Source organism: Perognathus longimembris, chromosome 2 (genome assembly GCF_023159225.1).
Source record: "Perognathus longimembris pacificus isolate PPM17 chromosome 2, ASM2315922v1, whole genome shotgun sequence".
NCBI lineage: Eukaryota > Metazoa > Chordata > Mammalia > Rodentia > Heteromyidae > Perognathus > Perognathus longimembris.
This window is the reverse complement of record NC_063162.1, coordinates 53773986-53798173: the sequence shown is the minus strand read 5'-3', so window position 1 is coordinate 53798173 and position 24188 is coordinate 53773986. Positions and strand designations below refer to the sequence as shown.

Here is a 24188-nt window from a genome sequence, read left to right as displayed (position 1 = left end):
GCTGCCATACCAGAGCCAAGGGGTTCAGCTTCACTGGCATTGGTTTTTCTGAACTGTGAGCAGCAGCTAATATGCTAGGGCCAATACCCTCCCTAACGGAGCTCTGAGATTACAGGAGGGCAAGGAATGAGGAGCAGGCCCAGCATCTGACTCGGGGGACGCAGGCCCTATCTACACACCCCTTCCCTGCTGCTTGCTCTGGCTGCTGCAAGGCTTCTCCCGACACAAGGAGACAGCTGTGAATCCTGGTTGCTCCTGTTTTCTGGGCAGTGCTAGGTACCAGGCATCTGTAAATGTGGGGAATTTTCCTTCTCTCTCTCTCTCTCTCTCTCTCTCTCTCTCTCTCTCTCTCTTTCTCTCTCTCTCTTTCTCTCTCTCTCTTTGTTGTTGTTTCTGTTTTTTGGATGGTTGTGGGGCTTGAACTCAGAATCTGGACACTGTCCTTGAGCTCTTTTGCTCAAGGCTAGCACTCTACTACTTTGAGCCACAGCTCTACTTCTTGTTTTGTTTTTGTTTTGAGTGGTTAATTGGAGATACAAGTTTCACAGGGACTTTTCTGCCTGGGCCGCCTTTGAACCGCAATCCTCAGATCTCAATCTACTGATCTCAACCTCCAGAGTAGCCAAGATTACAAGCATAAGCCACCAGCACCCAGAATCTTCTTCCTTTTCTTCCTTCTTCTCTCCCTGCTTTCCTTCCTCCCCTGCCCCTTCCTCCTCCTTCTTTGCTTCCTCTACCTTGCTCCTCTGTCTCTTTTTGTCTCTCTCTTCTATCTCTGCATCTGCCTGTCTGTCTCTCTGTTTCTCACTTTTCTCATTCTTCCCTTCCATCTATCTTTATTTCTTTTTTGAAATAGTTTTTTACAGTAATCAGGCTGGCCTTAGATTCACTTCCCAAGTACTTCCCTTAACTTCCCAAGTACTGAGAATACAAGCACCACTACACCATGATGAGTAGATGGTTTTCTATGGGCTTTACTCACAAGGAAGGTTAGGAGCTGTTTCTTGAGCCCTGGAAATCTCCATAATGAGACAAAATCACACAAATCAGAGTCCCTGTTATAGCAAGAGACCAATGAGATAGCCAAGCAATTCTGTGATCCTTTCTCCATCTGTAAAGCTCAGATAGATGTTGGAGGCTGGAGAGATCATAACTGTCTCACTTAAAACCACAACAGCCAATTAAATATTATATAAATCCATTTGCCTGGTCTTATGATTTGAATTCATTCTCCCATGCCTGATTTTAACCCTACCACTCCACAGACCTGCTCAAGATCATGTGTCACAAGTGGGAAAGCTGGAGTTCAAACAAGAGACCTGATGACTGCACTGCTAGATCATCTGCTCTCTCTGGGGTGTCCTGCTGCACCCAAGCTTCCTCTCAGAAGCTGCCATGACCTGGCATAGGGTGTCTTTTAGGTGACGTTTCCAAGATTGAGCTATGGACTTGGAGAAGGATCAACCTGCCGTCCTTTGCTGGTGACAGTAGGGAGCACACAGGTCCTCAGATGAGAAGCAGCCTAGAGGTGGGGTGACAGGTGCCCCTGTGACTCACAGCCTGAGACAAAGGAGTGCAGTGGACCCTCGAGCCTGGCCAGGACAACCCTGGGTCTCTTCTCTCCCGATGCTCTACAGCTGTGAGATTGGCAACCCATGCTGGGTGCTTGCAACCTTGCTTTAGCTCTCTTCAGCCCAAGTTTCTGCCCCTGCCATGCCCAAAATCACCCTGAAGAGGGCTGGCTACCTTGTGGAAATCAATGAGGTCTGTGAGGGTGGCATGGCGATTGGGGTCCACTCCCAGGAAGCTGTAGAAGTCTCCAGAAGCATCCACAAGGAAATGCTTGAAGCCCCTCTGCAGGCGGTAGGAAAGGGTGTACCCCCAGATTTTCTCACTGACACGAACCAGAAATGCTCCTTCCGCCATGTTCTCCAGGAGCTCCTCAGCATCTTCTCGGCTAATAATTCCTGAGTTTAGAAGGAAAACAAGTCAATAGGTTCTGTACCTCCTTCCTCTTTATCCTCTGCTCACCCCTGCCCCTTACTCTGCAGCTGTGCCCCCAGGGCCAACCATGCTGTTGGAGGTGTGAGAATGCAGGACAAGGCCTTTAGGGACTGGCTAGAATTTGTCTCCTGCAACTAAAGGGACACCTTGACCCACAGCAACAGCCACGAGTCTAGTCTCTACAAGAACTTGAGTTGAAGCCAGGCACTGGGGGCTCACGCCTCTGATCCTAGCTATTCAATAAGGCTGAGATCTGGGGATCATGGTTCAAAGCCAGCCCAGGCAGGAAAATCTTATTCTCAAATAACCATCAAAAAGCTAGAAGTGGAGCTGTGACTTTCTCAAGTGGTAGAGTGCCAGCCTTGCATGAAAAAGCTAGAGAATGGGTCCTGGGCCACAAATTCAAGCCCCATTACTGGAACAGAAGAAAGAAAGAGAGAAAGAAAGAAAGAAGGAAAGAAAGAAAGAAAAAAGGAAGAAAGAAAGAGAGAGAGAAAGAAAGAGAGAGAAAGAAAGAAAGAAAGAAAGAAAGAAAGAAAGAAAGAAAGAGAAAGGAAGAGAGAAAGAGAGGAAGGAAGGAAGGAAGGAAAGAAGGAAGGAAGGAAGGAAGGAAGGAAGGAAGGAAGGAAGGAAGGAAGGAAGGAAGGAAGGAAGGGAGTTAAGCACCCTTCTTACAAATTAATCCACAATAATTTAGATTGATTGGATAAGCAAGGAATTAGTAATTAACCAGAATAATAGGATTTATTATTTGCAAATATGAGTCAGCAGGTGCTGTGCTGAGGAGAGATTGAGAACCTGCCTTAATGGATTACACTAGAGTGACTGAAGGTAGACCCCACTCTTACCTCACTGGTAGTCTAGGTGAGAACCTAAAAGCAGTATTTCACCTTAAGGCATTCAAAATACTTCCTCCAACTACTTGTGCACATTGGGCGTGAAACTTCTGCCGCCATCCTAGACAATGAGGTTCTTCACCATACAGAAGTCAGATCTGGGGCTGGGGATATGGCCTAGTGGCAAGAGTGCCTGCCTCGGATACACGAGGCCCTGGGTTCGATTCCCAGGCACCACATATACAGAAAACGGCCAGAAGCGGCGCTGTGGCTCAAGTGGCAGAGTGCTAGCCTTGAGAGGGAAGAAGCCAGGGACAGTGCTCAGGCCCTTAGTCCAAGGCCCAGGACCGGCCAAAAAAAAAAGAAGTCAGATCTGCCCTGAAGTGTTTTTTTGTTTTGGGTTTTTTTTGCATTGGCAGCCACCCCTGGAAATGCTTTCTGGCAGGGAACCACTGTCTTCAGGATGCTGGGTGTCTGTCGAGCCAAGCTGCATGGTGGAGAGATGGTGAGAGGAAAAGGGGAACCAGAAGAGGTGGATGTGCTCCCCCAATTCTGCCCTCTGCTTAGTTATGGGATCTTCTACCCCAATTCTTAATTTCACGGTCTTTTGACATTTAGCTGATCATCACCTATCTACTTCCAAGGTCCACAATGGCTTTTATACCAGACAAAGAATTCACTGAGGGTATTTGTGAAAATGTTGAATCCTGTGTGGTGAATTGCAGCAACTCTCTTACACACACACACACACACACAGACACACACACACACACACTTGTTTTCTCTCTCACACTCAGTAAGATATTGTTTCAGTCATTTACCTTATTCTACTTTTTGGTGTGTGTATGTGTCAGTACTGGGTTTTGAACACAGGGCCTCATGCTCTCAGCTAGCTTTTTCTGCTCAAGGTGAGCACATCTTGAGCCACATCTCCACTTCTGGCTTCGGCTAGTTAATTGGAGTAAGAGTCTCACAGAGCCAGGCACTGGTGGTTCATATTTGTATCCTAGTTACTTGGGAGGCTGAGATCTGAGGATTGCAGTCCAAAGGCAGCCCCAAGCAAGAAAGCCCATTAAACTCCTATTTCTAAATAAATGTATATTTTATGTATAATATGCATACATTCTATGTATATACATAGGCATATCTATGTATATATAGAGCTATATCTATATGTTCATATATTTATATTTCGTGATTGTGCATATTAAATCACTTAAATTAACCATTAAAGGTAGAAGTAGAGAGTGTATGATCTCTAAATAACAAAGGTTAAAAAATGGGATGAGAAAAAATAAATTTCCAATGAAGTATGAAAAAGCAAATAACTGAAAAGTAAATGTGCTGCAATTCCACTTCCATCCAGTTTTAAAGTTCACATGGCTGAAGGATATAGTGTCTGGGAGTTAATAGGTAAGCAGTCCATAAAGCAGAAGGAATGATGGGAATACACTGGAGACAGAGACGGCACATGGGGAGAGGTGAGGCTGGCCGGAAACCTCCAGGCCCACTGCTGCACCTGCTCCTCGGGCTTCCTGATGCCCTTCACGGATGAGTGTGTATACACTGTATACATCCAATCAGACCAGGTCGCACACATCTGCAATCCCAGCTCTTCAGGAAGCAAGGACAGAGCTGTGAGATTAAAACAATAAAATACTTGCTAAAAAGTGAAGAGTGAAACTTGAAAGAAACCCCAAAAGTAGAGAAGACTAGGATCTTTTCTAACATAGAAGATTGACAATCATTTTCTTGTTTTTTTCTTTTTGTTATTTTTTTATTTTAAACCAATATATAAAAAGTATATATGTTGGGTTGGGTGCAGTGGCCCAAGCCTAGCTACTTGGAAGACAGAGATTTGGAGTATCATGGTTCTAAACCAGCCCCAGACAGAAAAGCTAATGAGACTCCATCTCAACTAATGCATGGGGCTCCTGGTGCATCTGTCATACCAGCTACAGGAAAGCACAAGATGGAGGACCATAGCATAGGCTGGCCCGAGTATAAAGTGAGACCCAACCTTAAAAATAGCCAAGGTGCTAAGCACCAATGGCTCATGCCTATAATCTTAGCTACTCAGGAGGCTAAAATCTGAGGGTAGCAGTTGAAAGCAGCCTGTGCAGGTAAGTCTGTAAGACTCTGACCTTCAATTAGTCATCAAAACAGCTGGAAGTGGAACTGTGGCTCAGGTGGTAGAGCACTATCCTGAGCAAAAAAGCTCAAGAGCCTAGGCCCTGAGTCTAAGCCCAAGGACTGACACACAAAAAATAATAATAACCAAAGTGAAAGCAGGCTAGGGGTATGGTCCAAGTGATAGAGTGACTGCCTAGCAAGCACACGGTCCTGAGTCTAGTCCCCCATACTGCCAGTACTATATACATTTGTATGGTGCCAAGGGATATTTTGATGCAAGATTGATTATCTTTGAGTGTTTTTACAATCACTAACATGAAATAGTGGTCCAAAGTAAGATGAGATCACTTATCAAAGCAAGCAAATTAGACATCCTATCTGTTGCACAACCTTCCAGCAACAATTCCAGAGTTTGGAGATAGAAATAAAGATATAGATATGGACTAGGGGTGACTACCTGGGCAATGCTGGCATATTAAACTGGAAAGTTTTTTGTTGCAGACTGACATGTAAGCCTAGTTACCTGGCATTGTAGGGTGCCTGCCCACATATCTGGCCATTTCCTACCAAATACCAAAATCACTGCTCCATTACAACAGCCAAAACCATCTCTAGATATTATCAAATCTTCCTTGAAGTCACAATCACCCTGAAAGAAACTACTGCATAGACACAAACTAGAAGCCTCTGAAGTATGACAATAACTGAACAAGAAGATATGCTAAGTTATAATAACACTGTATATACTGCTATTAATGCAAAACCATGGCTTCCACCAGGTACCTATGGCTCACACCTGTAATCCCAGCTACTCCCAAAGCCGAGAGTGGTTTGAAGCCAGTCTGGGCAGAAAAGTCCGTTATGAGAATCCTATCCATAATTAACCACCAAAAAGCCAGAAGTGGAAGTATGGCTCAAGTGGTAGAATTCCAGCTTTGAATGGAAAAGCTAAGGGACAGTGCCCAGGCCTTGAGTTCAGGCCTAGTATCAGAAATATTTTTTTTAAAAAACACCATACCTTCCATGATAGTATTTATTAAAATCATCATGTTTTTCCAGTCACAAGATCTATGACCACAATAGTCACATCTGTTTCTCCCCTGACCTACTCCCCACAATATCTCCATGTCTACAAGAAGTGTCTAGAACAGAGACCCTAAATAAATAGCACTGAGAGAGATTATTATCCCATAGCTAGCATCCCTGAGACATAGGTATATGCCCACCACTGTGCTACAAGATTTATAAGCAATACTCCAGTTGGTCCTTGTAATAATTTCTTCATGTCAGTATCTTTATCCCCACCGTTTTACAGAGTGGGAAACAAAGCTTAGAGAGATTGAGTCAAATGAAGCTGTAAGGCCAGCTCGAGAGAGAGAAAGAGTCAGAGAGAAAGAAAGAGTCAGAGAGATAGAAAGAGAGGAGGGAGGATTGGAGAGGGATTGATTAAGTGGCCAAACCAGGAGGGATGAGCATACTTTTAACTCACTCATATGCACAAGGCCTGTGATCTTTTTTTGTGTCTCCTGGGACTTGAACTACAGGCCTGGGTGGGCATTGTCTCTCAGCTTTTGTGCTCAAGGCTAGCACTATACCATTTGAGCCACAGCTCTACCATAGGCTTTTTAATGGTTAATTGGAGTCTCACAAACTCTCCTGCCCAGGCTGGCTTCGAATCACAGTCCTCAGATCTCAATCTCTAGGGTAGCTAGGATTACAGGCATGAGCCACTGGTACCTAGCAAAGCCTATATTATTTTTACTTTTTAATCTTTAAGTAGTTGTACAAAGGAATTGCCATTTGACAAAGCAGTTTATGAATATGATAACCTTGACCAATGTCATGCTTTTCAATATTCTCATCCATCACTCCCCAGTACACCCTTACTTTCTTTATTTTGTAGGATATACATTGGATTCTTTGCTACATTCTCCCCCTCTTCCTCTCTTCATTCATCTAGCCCCTTCCCCTTGACCCCATTCCTTCTAAGTACCCACTTCCTGGTATTTATTTTGTTGAACTTTGACTTTGCATTTCTAAGGACTTACAGTCATGGAGTCTTCCCTTGCACCTACCGTATTTCAGTTAATACATTATTCTTATAAGAGTGTACAATCTGTTACCCACAGGTACAGCCCAGACCCAGCACCTTCCATGCAGGAGATGCTGGAGGAACATGGAACATGGTATGGATGGGCCTAACCAGATCTCTCCCCAGGCCTCCTGTGCTACCAGCAGAAACCAGAGAGTTCAGGCAGAAAGCCTGTGGAAACCCCTCAGTCACCTGCTATAGGATGAGCCAAGGCCAGGCAACCAAACAAGTAATACCCAGAAGGTCTAATTTGGTCAGATGCTCTACCCAGTGGGTATAGGGTGGAGGATGAAAAGTGAGTATAAAATCCACAAGCAGAAGGCACTGGGTTTGCACCATGGGAGATTCTGGAAACAGCCTTCTGTAAGTGCAGAGGGATGATTTCCCTTAATCCTCTACCCTTGTTCACAAATCTCCCCAAACTAGAAAGACCCTCTGCCCTCCATTCTAGGCACAATTTCTGCTGACAGATTTTACAGTAACTCCTCTACACCACATCCCAGGATCTCCTACAAACACCAAACTCCAAAGATGATCTAGTCCCTTATATAAATGATGTAGTCTTCGTCATGAACATCATCCCATAGGCAATACTTTGAGTCATCTTTGGCTTGCTTATAAAACCTAACACAATGTGTGTGTATGTGTGTATTTAACTATGTGACACAATGATGTTCATTGCAGATTCAGTAACTGTAGGGTTAACTACATTATCCATCCTCAGTTCACTGAGAAATTGGCGGATGTGAAAGCCACAGGCACGACTGTATTTGTCATTCTGCTATAAGTTGACACCAAAGCTAAACAAGTCCGAGTGTCCTGCCATTTATGACCTACTCTTAAACAAGTCCACCTCTCTTTGATGGTGATACACCCAAGCTCTTTGGCCATATTAAGTGAAAAACTCCCAGGGGATCCTGGATGATGGCACTTGGTGCTGAGGACTTCTGGGTAGGACACAAATTCAGCTGGCTTTGGTCTTGGTCCTCAACTTCAAAGGCCAATGGCAACTGAATGCAGCTGTAATAGGACACCAAGACAAAAGCCAACTGTACATCCCTGAGCCCTTGATGGGGACTAAGGAAAGCCTGCCTTAAGGTGTGCAGGACTCCACTGGGACAAGGCCTTCAAGAATGCCCAATGCTGCAGCACCCCATGTTGGGTATCCACAGAATAGGACAAGGCAGAAATCAAGAAGAGATGGGCCCTTCAGAGAAAAGCCTCCTTGTTCATCCTTTATGTGTTGCTTCTGGATATTGGAAGAGTTGGGGTGTAGAGGAAAGGATTTGCAGTGGCCTAGAAAGCCCTGGTCGCCTCCCACCCTCTCACTACTATCACATCACAGCAGCCCCTCACGAGGGACCAGCAGCCCAATTCTTACATTAAACTGTTTTCTGATGCCTTCTTTAACCATCTTGCTGGATCCCATCTCAAACACCAACAGCTTCACTAACAAAATATTTATTCCTTTGGCTCTAATGGATGGCAGCCCCAGAATAGAAAAGGCACTTCATGCTTTCAAAAGTCGCTGTGTTCTAATGGACTCATAAATCACATTCTAGCACCTCCCCAGAGATAACCAGTATTCCATCCCCAGTCCCCCCAACCTCCATTCCAGACCTTGAAATCATTAGTTTAGCATTGAACCTGAGCCACCAAATGAGCTCTTTTGATTTCACTGCTAGCGCTTTATCTTCAGAAGAAAAAAAATGAAAAGAAACGCAAGCAGGCCAACCACCTCGCTTCCCTTTTTTTATGTATCTCAATTTATCTGATATGTGTATTTCTTAAAGCTTTCACTGCAGCTTCGCCTCATCAGCTGACAATTCCTCCATTACGGCTTAGCTATTTCTCATTCATTTTTTGTGACTTCACTTTCTTTGTTATTGCCACACTTCCCAGGCGATGTCATTAAAGAGGTTGGAGTTATTAAGCTCTTCATTCACCACAGCTTCTCAAAGCCACCTAAAGCCATGGAGATTTGATAAATGAGTTCAAATGCCTTCATCTTTTATCACTCCAATGAAATTTCATCATGGTTAAACTGCTGAGACAAAGGTTTCAATGGACAACCTTTCTGGTTCCAGGTATATTTATACGCAAGACCAACCACACACAAGCCCACAACTGTTGGCTCCAAAATTGGGCCAGTCAGCCACCTGTCGTCTTAACAAATACCCAAGACAATCAACTTATAAGGAACAAAGATTGATTTGGGCTCATGATTCTAGAAGATCCAGACTGTGACCTGGCAGACCCATCGCTGTTAGGTCATGGGTAGAGGTGCTGGCTGGCAATGGCAAAGAATACATGGTAAAGCAATGCTCGACTCATGACCAGGAAGTAAAAGACATGACGGTCCCATGGGGTCACCATCCCTCTCACAGGCATGCCGCCAATGACCTAAAGACCTCCCACTAGATGCTACCTCTTTTTTGAGTGTGTGCCAGTCTTGGGACTTGAACTGAGGACCAGGGCACTGTCCCTTAGCTTCTTTTGCTCAAGGCTGGCACTCTAAAACTTGAGCCCCAGTTCTACTTCCAGCTTTTTGGTGATTAATTGGAGATAAGAGTCTCACAGACTTTCTTGCCCAGGCTGGCTTCAAACCCAAGATCCTCATATCTCAGCCTTCTAAGTAGCTAAGATTACAAGCTAGGCTCCACTTCTTAAAGTTTCTGATACCTCCCAACAGCCCAACCTTGAGGACTGAGCCTTTACCACATAGACATTTGGGGACAGTTCAGACCCAAATCCTCATGACAGAGAGTGGCATCACCTGGCAACATGATTTCTAAAGCTAGCTACAAAAGTATCCTGGGTAGAACTTACCTCCACTGAATATGAAAATTTCTCTGATTACTTAATGTTACTACACTGGCCACTTGCTAGCATAGAAACTGTGACATTCAGACTCACCACAAAAGGCCCTATTGGGGAGGGGGAAATTCCCCTTGAGAGAACACCACCTCCTGGCCACCAAGACTGGTTCAGGAGTGAGTATGTGACCAAAATGGACCCACCAATGCAAGGATTAGGACTAATCTTGGGGCTGCTGGGAGAAAGCATGCCCTCCCTGCTAGCTGGATTTGAATTTTGGAGAATGCAAGCACACACTGAAGTGTGGTGATTGCTTGAGAATGAAAACAACATAGCAGGTAACAAAACTCAAAGATAGAAAACAAAAGGATCCTATGGCTGAAAAGCTCCAAGTTCCTTTGATCAGGCAAAGAAACCTTTGTTTCTTTTCAATTATATGAGCTGAAAACTTCTCTTTTCGTTTATATTGGCCTGTATGGGGTGTTTTCCTATTGCTTCCCAATAAGCCTAAATTGTGTAAGGGTAGAGAAGTGGTCAGTTCTGTCTGCTATTTTATGTCCTGTCACTTAGCATGCTATCTAGCACACAACAGAGCTTGCTATTAATAATCACCTAGTTAATGCTTTTTAACTCCATAACACAGGAAGCCTGCTCCTAGTGTCCTGGTCCAGTTAGCTCAACAGTCCCAAACAACACTGACAGCTGCCTGCTTCACCCTGCCTATTGCATCACAAGCAGCCATTCACGGCCCAATCTGGGGAGTTCTCTAGCCAGCAAGAACCATCAACTGCAGCCTCCCAAAGCTTCATCTTCTACTGAGGTGCCCTGTTCCTCTTTAATCCCTCATCTGTGGCCCTGGGTATCATCTCTTTAACATCTCCTTTTTCTCAAGACAGAGCTAAAAACACTGAGGAATGATGACTCTATTCCTCTCTCTCTTCCATCCTGCAACCTCTCTGTACCTTTCTAAATACAGCCCGTGTGAGATGGTTCCTGTCCTGCTTTGAAGCAGTTACTCTGCATGGGAAAAGCCAACCTTGTTGGTGGGCTTCCTGCAGACTGCACTACTTAAGCAGATGGGGAGCACTTGCTCCCCACTTTCTGTTTGATGGAAGCATTAACCCAATAACACCTCACCTGACTCATGCCTGTAATTCTAGCTACTCAGGAGGCTGAGGTCAGAGGATCATGGTTCAAAGCCAACCTGGGCAGAAAAATCCAGAAGTGGTGCTGTAATTCAGGTGGTAGAGTGCTAACCTTGGTCAAAAGGAGTTTAGGGATAGCACCCAGGCCCAGAGTACAAGGCCCAGAATCAGAAAAAAATAAAAATAAAAAACACCTCTCCCAAGTGCAGCTTCCCCTCCCCCTTAAACCTAGGTGAGTCCCCACTCAGGACTCATTACTAGCACCTGGAGAGAGTCACACAGGAATGATTCACCAATGCTGAACCCATCCTCTATTGCACAGTCTCATTCTGTGCCAAGCCCTAAAGGCAAGTAGCACCACAGCCAGAGGATCGCTGCCAAGCCAATAAACCATGGACCATATTGCAAGTGTTCTCTATAAATAAAGCTCAGGAAGAGAAATGGGTTCTGAATGAGCCAGCGTTCAGGCAGAGGATGCTCTTAATAATGTTAGATACATGTTGAAGTCCACAACTAGATTTTTCTCTAAGTTAAGATTGTATGCACTGGAGTTTCTCAGGAGTACTTTCATATGACTGAAAGTTTTTTCCTGTTTCCTGGAAAATAACAATGAGAAGAGAAGAAACAAGGAATTGCTTTTCCTTCATTTGTTTTTGTGGTTGCTTGTGTAGTTTTGTGTGCTGGTCCTGGGGCCTGGATACTCTCACTTTGCTTTTTTTGGTTCAAGGCTGGAGCTCTACTACTTGAGCCACAGCTCCACTTCTGACTTTTTAGTGGTTACTTAGAGGTAAGAGTCTCATAGACTTTCCTGCCCAGGCTGGCTTTGAACTGCAATTCTCAGATCTCAGCCTCCTGAGTAGCTAGGATTATGGGCCTGAGCACTTGTTTTAACTGAGACCTGTTTGGGAAACCTATAGTCCCAGAGGGAATCAGTCCCGGTCTCATCTCTCTCCCTTCTTGCTCTGGGCATATGTCCCCTCATTTCATTTCCCAGGAGAGGTGTTGTCTTTGGCCGTTGAGCCAGAAGCCATCCAGTCCTTGCACCAACACAGCTCCGTACAAAGGACAAAATGCTTTGTCAGGTGGATTATAGGTATCCTGTGAAGCAGATGCTATAATGCCAGCTTCACAGGTCACATACTCAAGGTCACATGGCCATTTGGACTATACCACAGTACAGCTAAGGGAAGAAGTGAAAATCCAGGTGTGATAGTCATCCTTAACCCCCATCTAAACTGTACCGAAATTAACTAGGAATGTCTTGCCCGGGAAAGGAAAATAAAATCATGCTGGGATTGTGATAGATTGTATTGTTGGCTCCAGTCTCCACATCCTTTGATGTATGACTTTGAAGTTCCTCACAAGAAAAAGACAGAATATATGTTCCCACCCCTCAAGTCTGTGACCAATTGTGGCCAACCACATGAGGCAGAAGTGGTAGTGTGCTGCTTCTACAACACAGAAAGCTCCACGTGCTGCCAATCAGTCCCTGGACCCTGTGCTACCACCCAAGAAGGCAGCCTGGAGCAAGTCCAGGCTACTGGAGGGGAGGGGTGCCCCATGGTGGAACAGGACACCCAGCTAAGAGGCCCTAAGGTGCTCTGCTGGCAAGACCAGAACCCCTGCAAACCTACAACAAACACTCCCTAACCATTAGGCTGATGCAGGCTAGGCTGCCTTTGGGCTAGTAAGTGCCTTATTTCTGTGGTGCTTGGAACAGAAGGAAGGAGGCTGAATATCCATTTTTCCAGACTTTAGCACTTGAAGAACAGATGAAGTTACAAAAAAAGAAAGTCTCCCCCTTCTTCCTCATTTCATCCATCTGCCCTCCTTCCCTTTGCCCGACTCCCCCTCTTGCACGTACCCCTTTCCTGGTGCTTATTTTGCTGGGCTTTGACCAATTATTTCTAAACAATTATATTATTTGAGCTCTCCATAGAGTCTTTTAATGTCAGTTAAGGGGCTGGGAATGTGGTTTAGCAGTAGAGTGCTCACCTTGCATGCATGAAACCCTGGGTTCAATTCCTCAGTACCACATAAACAGAAAAAAAACAGAAGTGACACTGTGGCTCAAGTGGTAGAGTGCTAGCCTTGAGCAAAAAGGAAGCCAGGGACAGTGCTCAGGCCCCTGCGTCCAAGCCCCAGGACTGGCAAAAAAATAAAAAACAAAATAAACAAAATAAAATGTCAGTTAATTCATGTGTAGCCAGTTGTATATCACCCAACACATTTACTTACAGATTTGTAGACACATTCATTGTAGATACCCCAAAATTAAGAAAAGTAAGGGAAAGGGTAGGTCGATGGGGGTGAGAATGTTGAAGGGGTGACACCAATTGAGATGCATTGTATTCATAAACTGCTTTGTTAAATGGCATCTCCTCTGTACAACTAAAGATTTTTTTTAATGTAATGTCTCAGGAACAACATAAACCTGCTAACAGTTTGTTTTTCCCCTTAAGGGCAATGCTAAAGCATCAGCACTATTTACTGTCACTATCCATTGACAAATGGCAGGACATTTTGACACCACAGTTGAAGGAAGGATGTAATCATAGGATACAGTCCCATCCTTCTCTAAGGAAAGTTGCTTGGTCATTCTCTGCGTGAACTTGACAGCTCAATCAACCTCCATGTCTTAGCAACTTCCGTTCCATCTGTATGGTAGGACCTGCAGCGAAACATGAAGTCAACTGCATGGTTTCTGATGCTGTCTGTTCTGTGACATGGAACTTTTTTTTTTCTTTTGTTCATTGAAGTGCAAAATAAAGCTAGAGAAACATTTGGGCATCTCTGTTTCTTTCTTCCACTGACTATACAGCACTTCCATGACAGGGAAAATGTATCCATGAAAAGGAAGGTGTGATGAAGTGCAAGCCCTCTCAAAGGTGACAGAGACACACACACAACGTGATGAAAGTGAGGGGCAGAGATCCCCAGAGCCAGCCCCCAGGGACTCCCTGTTCAGTCCCTCATAAGTCACAAAGAGCCGCTCTGTCCTTCCAGTGGACATGTGGAGCCTTGGTGAACGGTCGTTATCATAGATTCTTCCGTAAGTCCAAACTGTGGACCACATGGTGGACTCCAGGCTGGCTCTGGCTAATGAAATGCGTGCAATGGTGTCAGATGTACCTTCTATACAGACTTTTGAGGGCCATCTTATGGTTCACCAAATCTTCACTGAGTCCAGTAGAGATGACCTCTCAGTCTGAGGCCCAGATTAACTTCCACAACCAACCCCCAAGAGGCATTTGGCATGAAGAGTGAAGGCCACTGAGCCTGTGGTGTGCTTGTGACTGGGCCCAACCTGCAAGTTATGACCTGTACAGTGAAGATACTAGGACATAGGCTCTGTCTCTATTGAACATTAGCCACCAGAGAGGGCTTATATGTAGCTCTGGATTTTCAGATTGTTCCTTGTCTCTGAAAAGATGCACCCACCAACCAGGGCCCAGTACAAAAAAGAAAGGACTGTTCTTTGGAATTAGAAAGTCAGGGATCTGTCTACGGCCATACCACCCTGAACGAGCCCGATCTCGTCTGATCTCAGAAGCTAAGCAGGGTCGGGCCTGGTTAGTACTTGGATGGGAGAAAGTCAGGGATCTAATTCCAACTCTAACCCTTCATTTTGGGCTTCAGTCATTCCCCCCACGGCACCAACTGTGGAGGGCACTGACAAAACAGACAAGGTCCTGAGCCTCCTGGGCCTATGTTCAGGTGAGAGAAAGAACAGATGCCAATGGAAAGAGAAGTTTCAGGGAAGTGAAGAGGCTCAACTGAGAGGAACTGTGGCTTTAGGTGAGGAGTTCTGGAAGGACCTCTCTGAGGAGAGGACACTCCAGGAGGAGAAAGCAAATGTATCCACCATGCAAAGAGCTGGCAAGAGAGAGCAAAGGGGAGCAGATCCATCACAAGGACAAAGGGTCTGAGGAGCAGAAAGAAGCACAGATCTCCAGGGCAAGGTGGGCAGAGAAGGCATGCTAGCATGAAGTTGGAGTGGTGTGTAGTCCTTGTTACATCGGGGACTGCCTGATGGAGTTTACAGTCCATTGCCTGTATAAAAGACTGCAGAGCGCTAGGTGCCAGTGGCTCAAAACCATCATCGTAGCTACTCAGGAGGCTGAGATTGGAGGACCAGAGCTCAAAGCCAGCTGGGGCAGGAAGATCTATGTGACTCTTATCTCCAACTGACCACCAAAAAGCCAGACGTGGCAATGTTTCTCAAGTGGTAGAGAGTTAGCCTTTAGCAGAAAAAAAATAAATAAATAAAAATAAATTTTAAAAAAAAAACGCTCAAAGACAGAACCCAGGCCTTGAGTTCAAGCTCCAGGACCAGCGCTTGTACACACACAAAAGAAGGAAAGCAGAGGATACTGAGCAGGGGAGAGAGACAGGATCTGGTTATAGTGAAAATAATCTCAGTGTGTGGAGAATAAACCTTAGCAGAGCCAGAGTAGAAGGGAAGGAGCACAAAGACCCTCTGCTGCCTGCCTGGTGGCCCACCTTTGTGGGCTTTGAAGTTGTGGGGACCCTGGAGCCCCCATGCAGCCTATGACTGGGTGCAGGAAGGATGCTTCGATGATGTGTGTGGAGAAAGCCTGATGCCAGCAGGTGACAGATGACTTCTTCTGTGTGTTAGCTCTGTCCTGTGCTTTGGAGAAAAATAAAAAAGACACAGCATCCTTACTGCTCACCATTACACTGTGATCTGGTCCAAAGAGAGCATATGTGCTTCCTCTTTTGTGTGCCCTAAATGTCCATGGCCTCCTGATCTCTGGTTATCTACCTCCTGGAAGGTGCCCTTTGTTCTGTAGACTCAAGCTTCCCCAAGCTAACATGTACTTTCTTACCAGTTAAAAACAGAGGACTAGGCTGGGCACTGGTGGCTCACGCCTGTAATCTTAGCTACTCAGGAGGCTGAGATCTAAGGATTTCAGTTCGAAGCCAACCTGGGCAAGAAAGTCTATGAGTCTCTTCTTTCCAATTAACTACCAGAAAACCAGAAGTGGTGCTGTGGCTCCAAGTGATAGAGTACTAGCCTTGAGTGAAAAAGCTCAGGGACAGCACTCAGGCCTTGAGTTCAAGCCTCATCACAAAAAAAAAAAAAAAAAAAAAAAAAAAAAAAACCAACAAAAAGAAAAGAGGACTGAGTAATCTCAGGTGCTCAGTGTAGTCTGTCCCCTGGGCTCTCCCCTGCTTTTCTTGATCATGTATATATAGACCAATCCTTTTCACCCTCACTATACCTGCTGGACAAAACTTGTCACCTGGACTAATAGTGCCACTGCCTTTGTGGCCTTTGGCAGTGATACATATGTATGTTACTCCATTTGAAGTGTGTGCTTGTTGCCTGTTCATCCTTAGGCTCTTGGAGGTGAAGATGCAGGTGCGGGTGGCCTTGTCCTGTCCTTTATGCCTCCTTCTGTGCACCACTGAGGCCTTCACTGAAACCAGAGACATGCCCAGAGCTGGCCTACCACATCCTCCCTCTGCCAACCACTTACTAACCAAGATAACAGCTCTCTAGGGCCAACAATGGCACTAGGATTGTCTTTCCATCTAGATAGAAGGGGGAAAATATGCAAAAGCTGGCCAGAAAGTAGCAAGGAAGTTCCCATCATCAGGACAAATACAGGGGAAATGCAGGGGAAGGAAGGAGCTAGCTAGACTTCCAAGAGACTGGTAGGTGGGGCAGAGAGACAGGTAAACTCAGATGGATGATCACCATGGCAGATGAGATCATTCTAGGAGTTTCCAGGCAAAGCTGAGCTCAGTGCTGGTTAGGGAGGAAAGATGTAGGAACAAGGCCAAGATGGAGCTTCTTCAACAAAGCTGGCAGGATGAGAGAGCACATGGAACAGAGAGGAGACATTGCAAGTGAAGCCATCCTGAATCTGCCAGTCCTCGCCAACCTGCCAGCTGCCCAGAGACGCAGGAATGAGCTTAGTCAAACTCATCTTACTCACTAGAGGAACTGCCCTGTTGACTCTGAAATTCATGAATAAATAATGTTCTTTGTTTTTAAGCTACTGACTCTAATGATGATTTGTCAACCAGCAAGAGCAGAGGGGAGTGGTCCGCCATTTGGATTTCTCTACACCAAGTCTCTGCTGAAGTCACAGCGCTGTTTCTCTGGTTATGGCCACTGGTATGTTCAGATCTGGACTGGGGTCTTGACCTTGGGATATATCCTTGAACTTGATTTTACAAGTTGCTTGGTAATTTATGAACACTTCCTCTCTTCTTTGAGCTTCAGTTTCTATACCTTCATAAAGGAACAGGATGACAACCCAAGAGCCATCCAGCTCTAAGACTCTGTTTGGATGATGCTGGCCTGTTTATTCAGCTATCAATCACTCCTCAACAAGATTTATTCAGAAGTTGAATGGATGACACTGTGGCCAGAGTCCAGGCTGCAAACTCAGACAGTAATATGAGTCCTTCTGGCCAAAAGTTCAGAGTCTACTCACTAAGAGCTGCCTGTTCCTTGAGCAGAAGGAGGAAGACTCCTTGGCAGAGCCCAGATGGCAATAGGAGCCATGAGGTAATGGGTAAGTCTGGTGTTCATCTCTACCCATCAGGCAGACAGTGTATATGACTTGCACCCCAGGTGCCTCCAGCCAGAGCTGTTGGAAGCAGAACTGAGGCAGTGCAGAGTCCAAAGTCTTCCATTCCTCCTCCTCCCACCCAGAGGAAGGCAGATGTATAGATACTACCTGTCACTAGACCCAAAAGAGTGGTCCTACTATGGAACTAGGGGGTGTGGTCCTACCAGGAACCAGGGGGCATGGTCCTACCATTAACCAAGGGGCATGGTCCTACCATGAAACCAGGGGGCGATGGATTTGGTGTTCCTCTCGAAGCCAGCCTGGCGAGGCATCTGCTCCTCCTTAAACCAACGGACGATGACTTCTCTGGAGAGTGGACGCAGAGGGCGCTCCCATGTCCTGCTGAAGGCAGGGACAAGGAAAGAAGGAGGAACAGGCAAGGAAGGAGCAGGAGGCAGGAGGAGGCAGTAAACAAGGGAGAGGAAGAAAGGAAGGGGAGGAGGAGGGAGATGGGAAAAGGTGAGAGAGAAGTGGAAGGAAGAGGGACAAAGAAACAGAAGGAGAAAGAAAGAGGAAGAGTGGAAGAGAATGGGTGAGAGAGAAGAGGAGGGTGGGAGATGAAGGGAGGGAGGGAGAAAAAAGAAGGCCACTAAGTATATGCATGACACCCATGTGTGTGCCTGTGAAAAAAAAAGCCAGAAGCCCTGGTACTTGAAAGTTCGTTGTGCACATGATAATGCTACAGCTCTTATTTTTCCCAAAAAATGAAAGTGTTATCCCTTGTTTCAGAGAAAGCCACACAGGAAGGGGTGACACAGGGGCAAGAAGAGGTGGAAGAGAAAAGTGGCATGCTTTCCAGGGCATGGATGCAATAGTGCCTGCACAGGACTGGACTGAACTTAACCAGCATGCCTATGCTCCTCTCTCCCTCCTTTCCCTTCCTCCCCTCCCCCCTCCAGCAACAGCTACTGAGGGGTTTTGATGTGGGGCCTTCTGAAGAGATCCTGTTGGCAACTAATGCCCACACTTTTCTAAGGCAAAAATAGAAGAGCAAATGCTCTCGAGATGGCTGAAAGAGGAAAGCAAAAAGGAGGAAACAAAATCCGCCCATTGTCTGGCTGTGGAGGGGGCATGGGTGAGGGGGTGGGCAAAGGGGAGCCTGGGAAGATTCTAAGGACAATGGACAGAACACTTGCAATGCCTTCTCACAGGTGAGTTGTTATTTCACTGCATGTTTGGGGTTGTTTGAATGCTGTTGTTTTCATGGTTGTTTGTTTGCAGAACTAGGGGTTGACCCCAGGGTCTCCTGCTTGCTAGGCAAGCACTCTACCACTTGAGCCAAGTCCTAGACCTTTTTTGACTTTAGTTATTTGTCAAGTAGTCTCATGCTCCCCTACTACTACCTCCATGCTGGCCTCAGACCACTATCTTTCTATCTATGTCTCCTACTGGCTGGGATTATTGGTATGCACCACCACATCCAGCTAGAACTGCAATTCTTAAAAGCACACAGAAACTGGACCATATTAGACCGTGGTCACATTTTGTTGGGGATTCAGCTTTGGCCTTGAGAGGGGGAAGGGCAAGGAAAGCTACCCTGAGATGCTGCCCTTCCCCCAGCCCTGGGGCAGTGTGGAAGCAAGCCACACCTCTCTGGGTCCGGAACCAGAAGGGATGGCTTTGCAACCAGCCCCCCAACTTCTCGCCAGCTAGCATGTGTGCTCCCTTCTTTTCAGGCTTTGCCCGGGGTGGTGCTATGGGAGTGACGTTAGCCCATGAGGGGGTCTTAAGACAAGCTCGCCAGCCTATCGCCAGCTCCTGGTCTATCACCCCTTTTCTCGTCAGCATTACTATATTAACTGTTAGCCACTCCCCTATTAAATCAGATTTGCTCTTGAAGCTGTCTCCAAGACTCCGTGTACGCCTGGCTTCCTTCGTGGGTAAGGAGGGAGGAAAAGGGAGGGAGGAAAAGGGATCTCGTTCGGCTACGTGCACCTGAGGCCTTCCCTAGCTCCCCCACTCCACCCTGGCCTGCCTGCAGGTCAGGTAGCCAGGGGAGAGGGTGAGAAAGGGAGCTCAGATAAGAGAGTAAGCTTAGCATCCCCACGCCAGGGGAGATAAACCTAGCCCGGCAACATTTGAGTTAATCTACAATGGATCCAGGAAGTGTTGGGCAGCACATAGCACATAACAGGCCCCAATAATGTTTTGAGTCAGTGTAGCAAGACCATACTGCATAAAACACAGTGAAAATACTTCTGACAAACAAGGCTTTAGCTTACCTGGAACAACCTTGGCCTCTCTGCTTCCAATTGAGCCTGGTAAATTCTTGTTTTGTCATTGCTACCCACCTAACAGTGTTGGCATCCACAAATCACCACTGTGTCTTTAAATGTAACATAGATTCTAATTCCCTATGTGGTACTCTGAGTATTTTACCTGAACCTACACACTGGCATGGAACTCTGCCCCTTCTCAGAAGCCCCACAACAGATCCATTTACACTCACCTATGCCTTTTCTCTCTACCAAGAACACACACAAACAATTGTGAACATGCAAAAAAAGGACCAGTACTACCAGGCCAAGAGCAAGCTCACCAGCACCAGATTGCCTTGCAAAGCATGGAGCCAGGATGCAATGCAGGGGTGAGGACAGGGGAGCTATAAACACCCACTGCACTGAGAACTAGCTCAGAACTGTCCATACAGATTACCTGAGTCCCTTCCCATGGCATGCCTCCCCCTTGCACCACCCCCCACCCAGGGACCTAAGGATTCCAGTAGGTTCCACACATGAATCTTGAGGGAGGGACAGATTCAAACCACATCCAACCACAGCAGCCATCATCCTTCAAGTGTGTTCTTCAAACCCAGGATCATTTTAGTCTGCTCTCTAGGCTTTGTTCCAGTCCCAACAACCTCCCAGCTGCTATCCATCTTCCATCTTCCTGAGGATACAGACAGACAGACACATGCGTGTGCACACACACACACACACACACACAGAGTTCTTCTTTTCAGTCTCTCTCTGCGTCTCTGTGTCTCTCTCTGTCTCTGCCTGCCCCCCCCCCCCACTAGTACTAGGCTTCACTTAAGGCTGGCACTCTGCCACTGAGCCACACAACTCCACTTCCGGTTTATTGCTGATTAATTGGAGATAAGTGTCTTGGGGATTTTTCTGCTTGGTCTTTCTTCCAACCGTGATCCTCCGATCTCAGCCTCCTGCATAGCTAGGATAATACACCTGGCCTTTTCTCTCTACCAAGCAGACCTACCCAGCCTCTTCCACTGGATCCCCCTCCCCAGCCTCATTTCTAGGGTTCTGTCTCCTCAGAAGGCAATGGGGGTTATAAATAACAGCAAGAACCGTCTAGTCCCTCTTGTCTCTCTATCTCTAAGCAGTGAGTCTGGCTGAGAGTGAGCTAGGCATCCAGGGAACCTTCTAGCCAGCAGCCAGCCTCACTCCTGCACCTGAGGCTCTCCTGTCTTGGGCAGTGTGTCCACTGCTCCTCACGGACACAGAACTCAGGGCAGGGAGGCCCTGGGCACCATAGCACTGCAACACTACTCTGCAGGGACCACCCTGCCCCTACCCACCGCACACACCTGCCTGAGCCTGGAACACCACAGTCGAAGCAGCTTCACCATGGAGGCCCAAGGAACAGATAACAGGTTTCTTGTTACAAGCACACAAGCAGGAAAGATTGTTTCATTATGCTCCCCAAACTCAGAACACATAAAAACATTAACTTCATAAAAATCAAGAATTTCCTCATACCAGTGAAGTCTTCCACCTAAGTCTAAGATAAATAGCAAGCTGAGAAAACAATGTTTCTCAGAGTTTTTGTTTGTTTGTTTTAATCTTAGGTTGGACACCAGTGACTCATGCTTGCGATCCTAGCAACTCAGGAGGCTGAGATCTGAGGACCCCAGTCTGGAGCCATCCTGGGCAGGAAAGTCTGTGAGACTCTTAGCTCCAATTAACCTCCAAAAAGCCAGAAGTGGAGCTCAAGTAGATCAAGTGCCAGATTTGAGCCTTTTGTGGTAAAGGGAGAGCACAAGGTTCTGAGTTCAAGCCCCAGCATGCGTGCCTGTGTCCACACACACATATACACACTGTCTTTCTGCCTAATATTTAAGGAGTGTCTAGAAATAAATTTTTTTTTAAATCTGGCATGAGAATCAACACACAGATAAAGGAATAGCAAAGGCAGCAGGTACCAGTAACATAGCTGCAATCCTAACCACACAAGCAGCTGAGGTCTGAGGATCACAATTTGAAACCAGCCCAGTCTGGAAAGTCCACAAGACTCCTATTTCCAATTAACCAGATGAAAATAAAGCTGAAAGTGGCACTGTGGCTCAAGTAGCAGAGCACTAGCCTTGAGCAGAATAGCTCAGGGACAGCGCCCAGGCCCTGAGTCCAAGCCCCAGAACTGGCACCAAAAAAGAAAAGAAAAGGAAAAACAATGTGACCATATATAAAATGCTTGATCTCTCTCACAAAGAAAGTCGGAACCACTCTAACATTTATTCTCACAGAAAACCTTGATGGCATCCTGTTGGCCCAGTGAGCAATGGGCGCAAATGCACACCAACCCTGCAGAGGGTGATACACAGAATCCGTGATGCAAAACTCCCACTCCAGAAATTTCTCTTGTAGATAATGGCTGCATTATATGAAATTAATTTCTATGGGATGATCACTCAAATATCTGAAATAACACCAATGCCACTAAGAGTTTTTCATAAATATTTCTTTATAAATTAATATTTATTTATAAATTAATATCTATTAAAATAACACATATGACATTTATAATCTATTAATTAAATATATTTACTATATAATAAAATGTATATTATATACTATATATGATGATGTGTACTATATAAATATAATATATACTATATAAATGTAATAAAGTATATTGTTTATAATATATGCATTTATTACATTTTTGTGTTTATTAAAATAATATTTATAAATAAGTATTTATAGATGCATGAAAATTGTAATTCGTTTAAATAAATAATTATTTATCAAAACCCCTATTAGTGGGCATTGATGACATTCACGGATTTTTCTGCCTGAGCTGGCTTCGAACTGTGACCTTCAGCTCTGGGCCTCCTAAATCTCTGGGATTACAGGCATGAGGCGCCCCCGCGGGCTGGGGAGGAGGGAATTCTTGATCCCCAGGAGAGGTGGGACTCGGGACCTGCCCGCTGGCAATCCTGGCGGAGCCCCGCTCTCCCCCTGCCTGCGCCCACCCGGGACCATCGGCCCACGGAGGGGAGTCCCCGTGAGCCGGGCCGAGCTGCAGGGCGCGCCCACGACTCGTTCCCCCGCCGTACTGACCCACCTGGCGCTCAGCGCGCGGGGAGGCGGTGGGCCCGGGCCGGGCAGGTGATGGTCGAGTCGGGCCCCGTGCGCGGGGGTCTGGCCAAGCTCCTGGAACTTGGAGCTGAGGCCGGCGACCGTGCCCTCCTGGATGGCCCGCAGCGAGAGGCGCCGGGACTCGTCGCGGGCGCGCTGTGCCCCGCGCCTCCTCTCTTCGTCCGCCTCCTTGGACCTGCGCACTGGAAAGAAGAGGGGTGCGTTGGCTGCCGCCTGGGCTGTGTGCTGGCTGTGCCGGCCTGAACCGCGCCCGGCGCCCCGCGCCTCAGGGCCCGCCGGGACTCCTCCAGGCTCCCCAGCTCCAGCAATAACCAGGGCGCCCAGCCCTGAAAGGATAGAGAAGAAGCCAGGATCTTCTGACAGGTTCAAGCCTCAAGATGCCATCATCTCTGGCCTTCTGCATTTTACATGCCTCAAGGTGCTTGTCATGGCCACAGGGGCTGGAAAAGACCATGAATGTGAGCTGGGCGCTGGTGGCACACGCCTGAAATCCTAGCTACACACAGGAGGCTGAATCTGAGGACTGAGAATCAAAGCCAGCCCAGGCAGAAGTCTGTGAGACTCTTATCTCCAATCAACCAGCAAAAAGCCAAAAATGGAGGTGTGATTTCAGTGCTAGAGTGCCAGCCTGGAGTGTAAAAAGCCAAGCAAGAACACAAACCCTAATACTAGCATGCATACGTGGGACACATGCATATTGCAAAACTCAAAAGGGAAATGGAGGTTTGAGAAAATGAAAGAGGAACAAGGTACCATTGGAATCCCCTGTCTTGTGGTACTGTTTTCATCTTCTCTGGCCCCTCTCTGCCTCCAGAGTCCAAGAATTCTGGGCTCTTAAGTTGATCTTGGTTTTTCTAATTGTGCAAGGCTGGTGATTGTCCTGGCCCTGCGTGGTCGCCTACCCCTCTAGAAAAATGTCTTCATCCAGCCCCATTCACCAGGTCCATAAAGCAGGCCCTGCAGCCTTTCAAGGGCTACCCTTTTTACAGGAAGTGCTGGGAGAGCCGTGCTAAGTCCCCTCAGTCCTCAACAAAGCACCGCTCCTCCACGGAGGTCAAGAATGTTTGCTGGAACTAAGGTATCTCCTGGATCCAAGCAGGCAGACAGCCAGCTATGGAGGCTCCGAGCATGGATGTTGTATACTGAATATCCACTAACCTGTGACCTCCACCAAGGCAGGTGAAGTGTGTGTGTGTGTGTGTGTGTGTGTGTGT

The 24188-nt window shown here is 46.5% G+C and overlaps 1 protein-coding gene across 2 annotated transcripts in view; it reads right to left on the bottom strand.

The window, feature by feature from the left end:
* The window catches only part of Sh2d4b (SH2 domain containing 4B), a 56282-nt gene that overhangs the window by 3744 nt on the left and 28350 nt on the right, over positions 1–24188 (bottom strand). Inside the window, exons 5-7 of one of the 2 annotated variants that reach the window (XM_048335895.1) lie at positions 22940–23156; positions 17850–17977; positions 1747–1967 (exon numbers count right to left, since the gene is read on the bottom strand). In XM_048335895.1, coding sequence (XP_048191852.1) covers positions 1747–1967; positions 17850–17977; positions 22940–23156 — 566 coding nt within the window. The remainder of the gene's footprint in view (positions 1–1746; positions 1968–17849; positions 17978–22939; positions 23157–24188) is intronic. The other variant, XM_048335905.1, reaches the window with a different exon arrangement.